Here is an 11,168-nt window from a genome sequence, read left to right as displayed (position 1 = left end):
ACATATGAGAAAAACAATTATTTCTAATCAGTAGCTTTCTGTCTAAAGGAAGAAAGGGTGGGGGGAAGCAAATGAAAGCCAAATAGAGTAGAAAGGAGGATATAATGCAAATCCAGGCAAAAAATAAATGGAACTAAACAAAATGAACACACTCCAATTGGGTCTTGGTAAAAAGCAAAAAAAAAAAAATGATAACATTTAGCAACATATAAATCAAATTAAAGATTAATAGAAAAATAACACAATTAAAATGTATAAAGGCTCTGAATATACATTTCTTTAAAGACATGCAGATGTATGTTTGACATGAAGAAATTCTTTTTTTGTGTGTTTGTTTGTTTTGTAGTCCCAGCTGGCTTTGAATTATTTTTTGACTATCTTATCATTGCTCCTCTAGGGATGATTAATTATTATCAAAATAGTTACTTAAGTGATTATTAAGAATGTAAGCAGGAACTAAGTAGATGACTAAATGGTAAAATTGCTTGCAGTATAAATATGTGGACTAGACTACAAATCCCCAGAAACCATGTAAATATCTAAATGTCAGGTGTGCATGGTGGTCCTCCTGTTATTCCAGCCTTAAAGGCTGAGACAGAAGATCCCAGAGCACACTGGCTAGCAAGACTAGCCACATCCTTGAGCTCAGAGCTTGACAGAGAGAACTTACCATGATGAATTAGGTGGCATGAACACCTAATATTTGCCTGGATTTATTATTAACATACTTCAGAACAACATGTTAAAATCCTGGAATATACTATACCTGATATAATGCTACAAATCTATGGCTATTTGCAGATGATATGATAGTATATATAAGTGACCCCCAAAAAATTCTATCAGGAAACACCTACAGCTGATAAACACGTTTAGTGAAGTGCCTGGATACATGATTAATTTAAGAAAAGCAGTAGCCCTCCTGTATACAAATGACAAACACGCTGAGAAAAAAATCAGGGAAGCAACACCTTTCACAATAACCACAAATAATATAAAGTGTCTTGGGAAACTCTAATCAAGCAAGTGAAAGACTTCCATGGTAAAAAAAATTAAAGCTTTTGAAAAAGAAATTGAAGAAGATGGAAAGCTCTCCCATGCTTGTGGATTGGTAGAATTAACATAGTAAAAATGACCATCTTACCAAAAGCAATCTACAGATTCAATGCAATCTCCATCAAAATTGCATCACAATTCTTTACAGACTTTGGAAGGACATTACTCAACTTCTATGGAAAAATAGAACAACAACAAAAGAAAAACCCAGGAGAGCTAAAACAGTCCTTTACAATAAAAGAACTTCCAGAGGTATCACCATCCCTGATTTCAAGATGTTCTACAGAGCTCTAGTAATAAAAAACACATGATGCTGGCATCAAAACAGACACATTGATCAACAGAATTGAAGACCAGGAGGTAAATCCACCCACTTATGGGCACCTGGTATTTGGTAAAGAAGTCAGAAATACACAATGGAATAAAGAAAGTATTTTCTCAACAAATGATACTGGCCTAACTGAATGTTAACCTGCAGAAGAGTGCAAATAAATCCATACCTATCATCCTGCACAAAACTCAAGTCCAAGTGAATAAAAGACCTTTACATAAAACCAGATACCCTGAACCCATTAGAAGAGAAAGTGGGGAATAGCCTTGAATGCATAGGCACAGGAGACAACTTCCTGAACAGAACACTGATAGTGCAGGCACCAAGATAATCAATTAATAAATGGGACCTCATGAAACTGAAAAGCTTTTGTAAGACTCTGTTGGGAGTGTAAACTTGTACAGCCACTATGGAAATCAATATGGTGGTTCCTCAGAAAGCTTGGAATCCATCTACCTCAGAATACAGCTATAACACTCTTGGGCATAGACTCAAAGGACACTCTACCCTACCACAAGGACACATACTCAACTGTGTCCACTGCTGCTCTATTCATAAAAGCCAGAAACTGAAAAAAAAAAAACCAAACCTAGAAGTCTTAGTGTGGGTTTCATTGCTGTGAAGAGATACCATGACCATAGCTCTTATAAAGTAAAACATTTAATTGGGGCTGGTCTACAATTTCAGAGGTTTAGTATGTTATCATCATGGTGAGAAGCATGGTGGCATGCAGGCAGACATGGTGCTGGAGAAATAGCTGAGAATTCTACAACTGGATCCACAGGCAGCTGGAAGGGATAGAGACACAAAAGGCCTGGCTGGAGCTTCCAAGCTCTCAAAGCCCATTTCCAGTGACACACTTTCTCCAATAAACCATACCTATTTCAGCAATACCTCCTAATTGTGCCAGTCCCTATAGACCTATGGGGGCCATTTTCATTCAAATCAAAACACTAGATGTCCCTCGACCATTTTATTCATAATAGCCAAAACCTGGAAACAACCTAGATGCCCCTCAACTGAAGAGTGGATAAGGAAAATGTGGTACATTTATACAATGGAGTATTACTTAGCTGTTTAAAAATGACACCATGAAATTTGCAGGAAAATGGATGGAACAAGAAAAAAATCATTGTGAGCAAGGCAACCCAGACCCAGAAAGACAAACATGATATGTACTCACATATAAGTGGATATTAGCTAGTTAAGTATAGGATAATCATGCCATAATCCATAGACCCAGAGAAGTTAAGTAACAAGGAGGTCTTTAAGGGGTATGTATGGCTTTCCCTAGGAAGAGGAAATATACATTTTTTCAGGTGGACTGGGAGCAGGTGGGGATGGGAACATGAAGGATCAGCCAGGTGGGGGCAGGATGGACTGGAACTGTGGGGTATTTGGGGAGGCAATGTGGAAACCTAGTGCAGTGGAAACTCCCTAGAATCTATGAGGGTGACCCTAATGAAGACTCCTAGCAATGAGGAATACGGAGCTTGAACTGGTCATCTGTAACCAGGCAAGGCTTGCAGCGGTGGAACTGTGAAACCACTCCAGCTACAAAATCTTTGACTTACAACTTGCCCTCCCAAGCCGGGCGGTGGTGGCGCACGCCTTTTATCCCAGCACTCGGGAGGCAGAGGCAGGCGGATCTTTGTGAGTTCGAGGCCAGCCTGGGCTACCAAGTGAGTTCCAGGAAAGGCGCAAAGCTACACAGAGAAACCCTGTCTCGAAAAAAAAAAAAAAAACAACTTGCCCTCCCTGCATGATGTGCTGATGTGCTGGGCTGAAGGTGGCATACCACTTGTAGGAGTGGCCAACCAATAACTGATCCAACTTCAGGCCTAAGTTACAAGATGAGGCCCACACATGATACTGCCTGCATGGCCTGGAACCAGAGGCTGGATTGCCCAGAGAACTAGGATAGAACCAAACATGACTGGCCAGAACAAAAGAAAATCAGTGAAGTGATTCCTCAAGATATTCTGCTATACTCATGGATCAGTCTAGAACAATTATCATCAAAGAGTCTTCTTCTGGCAACTGATAGGAGCAGATGCAGAGACCCACAGCCAAACATTAGGTGAAGAGGAGGTGGAAAGATTGTAGGAGCCAGAGTGGTTGAGGACAATTGGAGAACACGGCCCACAGAGTCAAATAACAGGGCTCATAAGGGCTCACAGAGACTGAAGTGGTAATCACAGACCCTGTGTAGGTCTGTCCTAGGTCTTCTGCATGTACATTATGGCTGTGCAGCTTGATCTTCTTGTTGGACTCCTAACAGTGGGAGTGAGGAGTGTCTCTGACTCTTTTGCCTGTAATTGAGACCCTTTTGCCTGTAATTGAGAACTTCTATTGGGTTGTCTCATCCAGCCTTAATATGAATGTTTGTCCCTTGTATTATTGTAACTTGTTATGTACTGCTTGGTTAATATTTCTTGGAGACCTGCTCTTTTCTGAAGGGAAACAGAGGAGGAGTGGATCTGAGGGAGAGGCAAACTGAGGTGGAGACAGGGAGGAGTTGAGTGAGTGGAAACTGTAGTCAGGATGTAATATATGAGAGAAGAAGAAATAATAATAATAACATTGTAAATATACACCTATACACCATATACATGGGAATGGAAAATGTAAAAATGTGTAAACATACATGTTTATGAGAATACTGAAAAACCGGAATCCTCAAAGTAGGTCTGCATCTTATTAGGGATGAGGATGAAGCTTGAGGATGAGGATATCAAATCTAGCCTAGCCTACAAATTGAGTTCAAGGCCAACCTGGAAATCTTATCACTCAAGTGAAGTGTCTAACATGTACAAGATATTTTATTAAAGTTGTATTTGTTTTTCTTTAATATTTCAATTATTTGATAATTTTGTATAATGTTTTGATCATATTCACCCCATTTCCCTCAACTCTTCCCAGATCCACCCATTCCCCACCCACCTAACTTCATGTTCTTTTTTTTTTTTTTTGCTTCTCCTAAATAATCCATTGATTCTAACCTGTGTTGCCCATATATGTGAAGAAGCATTTTATTTGGCCAAGAAATGATATAACAGTGATATAGTTTAAGGACTAAGGTAGTTTCAGTGAAGTGCATATGATCCACACTTTCAAATTCAGTAAGATGTGATGAGGGATTTGATGTTTAAAAAGAAAGTAGCATATGGATTGGTAGGGAAAGATCAATAAAAATCTTGGTCTTGTTTCTCACCAAGACAGAGATCATCTTTATACTTTGAAATTAAGAAAAACAGAGAAAATGTGTAAACAATAATTTGAAAGGCACTAGCCATGAGAAAGCAGAGATTGATCCCCTATTAAAATGGGAAACATGTGAAATGGGGTCTGTGATTGTCCTCCATTGTTTACTGACTTTAGACCATAGCTCATGAAGGAGGAATCCAGGCAGAGACCCTGTACTCTTTATAAATTTAAGAGATTAGGATAAGCATCTTGGTTTAGGAAAAGCACCACCTAAAAAGATAACAGGAAGCAGTGCCTTGCAACCACAAAAGTCCTCTAAGAGTATCTGTTCTGATAAAGGATACATGAGAAAGGTTGAATGAAACGATCATAAGCCAGAGTTACTGGAACTTTTCATCTAAAATATTGCAAGTGAGGGCCTGAGGAGATTTGTCGGGGATTGTTTCAGAGCAGTGGCTGCTGTTCCTGGATTTTCCCAGCACCCACATGACAATTCACAACCATTTGTCATAGGAGATCTAGCAGTCTTTTCTGGACTCCATGGACACCAGGCACACACATTATGCACAGACACAAATGCAGGCAAAATACCATACACATAAAATAAAATCATAACAATTAAAAAAGTAAAATACTGCAAGTGAGAAAACAGTACATCTACCCCTTCAAAGCACTAGTAGAAAAAAATCATACTATTGGCATAAAATTGTATATAATTTTATACAAAGAGAAAATATCTGTCTAAAAACAAGTCAAGGCCATGTGTGGTGGTACACACCTATAATTCCAGCCTTCTTGAAGAAGACTTTGATGCTGACCTGTTCTACAGAGTAAGTTTCAGGTTGTCTTAGTTAGGGTTTCTATTGCTATAAAGAGACACCATGATCATAGCAACTCTTATAAGGAAAAAATTTAATTGGAGGGTGTGGTTCACTTATAGTTTCAAAGGTTCAGTCCATTATCATCACGACAGTTTGCAGGCAGACATGGTGCTGGCTACACCTTGATCAGAAGGCAACAGGAAGTAGACTCCATGAAACAGTGAGGGAAGCATGAGCAAAAGAGACCTCAAAGCCCACTCCCACAATGACACACTTTCTCCCATAAGGCGATGCCTACTCCAAGAAGGAGAAACCTCCTAATAGTGCCACTCCCTTTAGGAGCCATTTTCTTTCAAACTGCCACACAGGCCAACCAGCACTAACTACACAGAAAAACTCTGTCTCAAAAGAAAGAGCTACCACAACAAAAGCTCACACAAAACAAAACAAAACAAAACAAACAAAAATTAAGCCAAAAGGCAGTAGGAGGAAGAAATGTAAGGCAGGCTGGTCTATATAATGAGGCATTGCTTTACTCTTCAGAAAGGGACAGATTCATCATCAGTAAGCAAGTAGTAGAGTACATGGTTCTCAAAATTTATTCTCAATAAATTTTCTAAAAATTTATTCTCAGTGCCACTCATGACAGTATCAAAAACATGAAATTTCTGGAAAAATCAAGGGGGGGGGCATTGTGACAGACATACACTAAAAATGACAAAATAAAACCAAGACAAATAAAAGAACACATATACAGATGGAGAAATACCTTTTTATAAGTCACAAAATCCAGTTGTTGAAATGAAAGTATATGTATACATAAAGTAAATACAATATTCATAGAAGAATTCTCTAAAAGTCCAAGAAGGAAACAGTTGGAAAGTCCACCCCTAGTCCAGTGGAGCTAAGAAGTGTATTTAGTTCTTGGCCCAAAGAAAAATGGAAGGAGCCATTGAGGTCAGAGGAGGGGGACGGGGTGTGAGAGGAATGGCGTAGGATACTTGGTTTTGCCCATTGGAATTTCAGCCACATAGTCCTTGTTTCTTAGCAACCTGAGTAGACCCAGGAAAACAATCCCTTGAGGCTAAGACAGTTGCCTCAGACCCAGGGGTACCATGGGCGAGCAGTGGATACCATGGAATCGCCCCCGGCAGGTACTTCAGCCAATGCCTCTGGGCATGACCTGCAAGCCCTGGTTCAAGGACAGACTGCCTTCTAAGTGTTTAGCGAAGCACAAACAAGAAAAACTGAAGTTCCCTACTTCTCTGGATGGACGGCGCTGGGTGTTCGTGAAGGAAGGGCTAGACGATTTCAGGAAGGGCTGTCCACCTTGTGAAGGTATGATCCTTCGTGGCTCCAAAGAGGGCTTTCTCCCCACAATTTCTCATCGAGTCAGGCGCAAGTCCAGGAAGAGTCAGAAAAAGCAGGGCCGGGAGTTGATGCTGGTTTCCCCGCTGTCGCTGGCCCAGCAAGAGCGGAAGTTCTTTGTGGAGAGAACCGAAGCAAACCTGACCCAGCATCCCTTGACTTTCTGGCCCCTGGAGGAAGGAATTCCTGAAAATCTCTTATTAAATGTGATGGAAACGCTTGACCCTGAGCGGGAGTTGGAGGAGAAGTGGGATTTTTGTGAGGGCCAGAGAAAATCGATCGATCTGCCTGTCGTTGCAGACAAATACCCTCAAAAAAAAATTGAACAGGATCCTCCCAAGTTTCCTGGATCACGCAAATACGGTGTGCTTCATGAAAACAAGCCCCAAAAACAGGAGACTGAGGAGTCTTTTTATTACCGGTACATACCCAAAGGAGTCTATGACTTCTGTGAATGGGTTGACTCATTCGGAGACTTGGGCATTGACGAAGATTTCATGATGAAGCAATTTGACATTGGCTATGAGTGCAAACCGAGCTATGGAGACTCTGCCATCAAGAAAATCAGCGTGCTTCCTTCTGAGCTCAAGTACTGCAGGAGGCTGAGCAGAGTGAAGGAGATCAGATTCTCCATACAGGAGTCTAACTTTGAAAGAAAACTCCGAAAACCACTTGATCCTTACAAGCCCACCAGGGATAAGATTAGATATGGAGCATGGTACCTGAAGCCTGGTCTGTGGAAAAAGCTAGTAAATGATGAGCCTTTGATGGATCCTGACTACTTACTTGAACTTGAAGGTGGAAGGTTTGGTAAACCAGACATCATTGAAGACCTTTATGGAACAATTGCCTTTAAGGATTTCATCATAAGCAAAGGCTATGATATGCCAGGCATCCTTGAGAAGCTGTTTATGAGGAAAGGATGGGACTACCAAACTGTCAACACTCCAATACCAAGAGTACTAAGAGCACATGAATTGATCATGCAGAGAAAGGATGAAGATTATGATGATGAAAATGACTAGGTGGTTTTCCATTTTACTTACTTGACTTTATTCTGTTCTCATTTCAAATAGTGAACAGAATATATATGAAGATATCACCATATGTGAACATCTTTTTGGACAATATCAATGTTAGACTTAATACTTATAAACATTTCTCAATGAACTAAAATATACTTCTGCTATGCCTGAACCAACATTTTATCAATTACAAGATCAACATTCATATGCACAGTTCTCAAATTTATTTACTATTGAGAATATGGCATTCTTACATCAGTTACTTATAAGAATATGTAAAGACAATAATAAAAGCAAAGCAGAATTACTCTTTAGATTCAGTGACATCAATTACAAGATAAATCTTAAAACATTGGAATTGTTCGTATAAAATAAGAGAAAACTTCCATAGCTTCAGCTAAATGAAAAATTTAAAGAAATAATTATTGAAGGAGATCCCTCCTCCCGAATGGGGGCTTCCTCCTGGACCTCGGATTAGGCACAAATCACACCCAAACACCAGTTTTCGCAGAGAGATCCTTTATTAAGTGGAGAAGAAAAGTTAAAGTGGCTGCTTTCTGACTCAGGCAGGAAAACAGCAGCAAGCAAATGACCTTGCAGGTGTAATTTAACAGCAGAAAAGGGGGAGGTCTGTGTTAGAATGGGTTAGGGTGCGGTGGTGAAGGAGATAGGTGACCAAGGAGAAGGGGAAGGGGACAAGGGAAAGGGGTGTTTATTCCAGAGGGACAAAGGACATAGGAAAATGGCAGTTTCTAAAGGTACGAGGGGAAACCCTGTGTTAGGATGATGCATTTAATTTTAATTGGGCATGCTAATTAGACATTTACTAACTGGGCATGTTAATTAGAACAGCAAAAGTTGGCTTCTGATTGCTGGACTTCAATACTTTGGTAGCTGGACTTTGGTAGTCAGCCTCAGGAGGAGAAAGTGGACAAATCAGAGAATAGACCTTGGTGACTAGTTTTAGGAATGTCATCTAACACTTTCTAGCAAGGCAGAGGGAATGGGAGAGAAGGGCCAGGCCTTCCAGAGCCACATGCTCAAGTTGGCTAGTGTCCTTTCAATTTTAGTGATTATTTTTTAACCAAACTTGAAGCTACAGCTAAAATAATGAGTCTTATTGTTTCTAGTTTGATACTTTTAAGAAAAGTTTTACTTCAGTTTTAGTCATATAAATGACTATGACATATGAGTGTGTTTGTGCAAGTATATGCCACATGGGTGGGTGCCCAAGAAGATCAAAGGTATCATATGCTTGGAGCTGGAGTTACAAGGGATTGTGAACCATCTGATGTGAGTTCTAGGACTCAAATTCTGGAAGAATAATACTCTTTTAAATGATGAGTCATCTGTCCAGTCCCACAGTCTTGATACTTTTAAGATGTAACATTTAAAGATTTTAGTTTTAAGTTAATTTTGTTAAAGATTTTAGGTAGGTTTAAGTTCATTTTCAACCTTTTATATCCACAAACACTCATAGCACATTTTAAAATCAATGAATATTTTCTATTTGTATGTGTATGGTGGTAAAGCTTAATATTTAGTATTTTCAGTATTAAAATCATTTCCAGAAAGTTTATAGATTTGCAAATATTTGGCCTTCTTACTCTTAATTTTCTTTTCCTATGCAGAAGTTTTTTGTTGTTGTTCATTTGGTTTTTGTCTGCCTTGCTTTTTGAATTGATAGGCCATGGTTTATCATGTCATATCTAAGAAGTTAACTCTCATACCAATATCAGGAAGATTTTTTCCTATGTTATTCTTTTTCATACTGGTAGTATTAATGATCTCAGGTGTCATGTCTTTAATCCATTTTATGTTCCTATTTTCCCTTGTTGTGACAAAATTCCTAGTAACTAGAATGTGAAGAAAACAAATTGAATGATGGGTACATATTTGGTGAAAGAAGGGACAAAGAGAAACTATTTTAGAATATAAGTGTTCTATATTTCCTCACATTTTAGCAACCCAAATGCATTCTATCCTTCATCTTCTTAGATTAAAACCTAGGAAATTCTCCCTGTCACTGGTGATTTCTGCTTCCCCAAAAGTCTTTTCCTGAGTGATCAGAATTTATGGAAGTTTCCTAAATTAGATTATGTGCTTTTATCATCATTTTTACTCAAGTATAAAAAAGGTTTGTGTTTCAGGTGTTTTGTTGTTGTTGCTGTTGTCTTCTTTTCCCCCAAGACACAGTCTCACTATGTAGCTCTGCCTGTCCTGGAACTCACAATGTAATCCAGACTGGCCTTGAACTCACAAAGCTCTTCCTGCTTCAGATGTCCAAGTGCTGGGATTAAAGGCTTGTGCCACTTTGCCTGGCTCAGCTAGGGCAGTAAGTATGTTAATCCTCTCCTTCATCTTCAAACATATCATCTCAATTTCGGATAGCCGTTCACATATTTCAAGAGAGCTGTATGGATTTCCTTGAAAATTAAGTTTCAGGTAAATGTAACAGTAGATAAAAATGTGTCAGCTGTCAGTGACTCACTGGAAGAAATGTGATATTCAACAAAGGTGAGAAAGGGGTAAAATATATAAAATTATATTTTACCAAAAATATAATTAAAAGCTAGATCTTTTTTTTCTTTTGTAACAATTCATTGAACATATAGCACTGCATTCTGGAAAGAAACATATTTCAGTGAGTACTTACATTTTCATTGTGGTTATGAGACCTTGAACTTCATAGAGACTGTTGCTTTGTGTATAAAATGAAAATCACACTTCTCATCAAAATTAAAAGTAATTTTGATGAGAATGAATGGAGTTTTCAGAGTTGCCTGATGCTAATGACATTATAGAGCTGACAGTATACATTTATAAAAGAGGAGGGAAACAGGACGAGGAGAGGGCTATGCAATGGCCCAAAGGAAATATGGTAATGGAGGAAAGGAAATCTTTCATAAATTTAATCCAGTGTGATAATCTGTAATTTTCTTATATGCAATCTGTGTTGGTAATGCAGCTAGCTGTGTAGTTGGTTCTGCTCTTGCACCTGTCCCTGCTAGGCTTGTTTTTCCCAAAGTTGGGGTTGGGGCAGGTAAGAGTAGAAATGACTTCAAGGAAAAGGACAGGTGCTCTTGGGAAGATAATGCAGCAAAGTTTCTGTGAAATGTGATCACATAGCACACTGTGTGTGACTGTAAGTTGTCCTTGAGACTGAACAGCATCATTGCCCCCCCATACATCCTACTTCACATGGCCCATACAATAAGGCAGGGTGGCAGAAACTGGACACTCAAGGTATTGGCAGGAGCAACAGTGACTGTGGGATCCTGATTTTTTAATGAAATCCAAGCCTGGCTAGATGTGACTCTATAACCAAGAGGACTTCAAGAAGCTGGAGACATGTCTGTA

At 39.2% G+C, this 11,168-nt stretch overlaps 1 protein-coding gene across 1 annotated transcript; it reads left to right on the top strand.

Moving 5' to 3' along the window:
• Positions 1-6,472: 6,472 nt before the first annotated feature.
• Positions 6,473-8,122, top strand: LOC102924844 (putative protein FAM47D). Its single transcript, XM_006997007.3, has one exon. The coding sequence runs from the start codon at positions 6,531-6,533 to the stop codon at positions 7,806-7,808; it is 1,278 nt and encodes a 425-aa protein (XP_006997069.1). The 5' UTR covers positions 6,473-6,530; the 3' UTR covers positions 7,809-8,122.
• The last annotated feature ends 3,046 nt before the right edge of the window (positions 8,123-11,168 follow it).

Source organism: Peromyscus maniculatus, chromosome X, assembly GCF_049852395.1.
Source record: "Peromyscus maniculatus bairdii isolate BWxNUB_F1_BW_parent chromosome X, HU_Pman_BW_mat_3.1, whole genome shotgun sequence".
In the NCBI taxonomy this organism is placed as follows: Eukaryota; Metazoa; Chordata; class Mammalia; order Rodentia; family Cricetidae; genus Peromyscus; species Peromyscus maniculatus.
The sequence above is the reverse complement of the archived record's forward strand: the minus strand, read 5'-3'. Positions and strand labels throughout refer to the sequence as shown.

Bases quoted from the DNA above. Each gene is read 5' to 3' on its own strand.
- LOC102924844 (XM_006997007.3), top strand. From the start codon at position 6,531: ATGGGCGAGCAGTGGATACCATGGAATCGCCCCCGGCAGGTACTTCAG.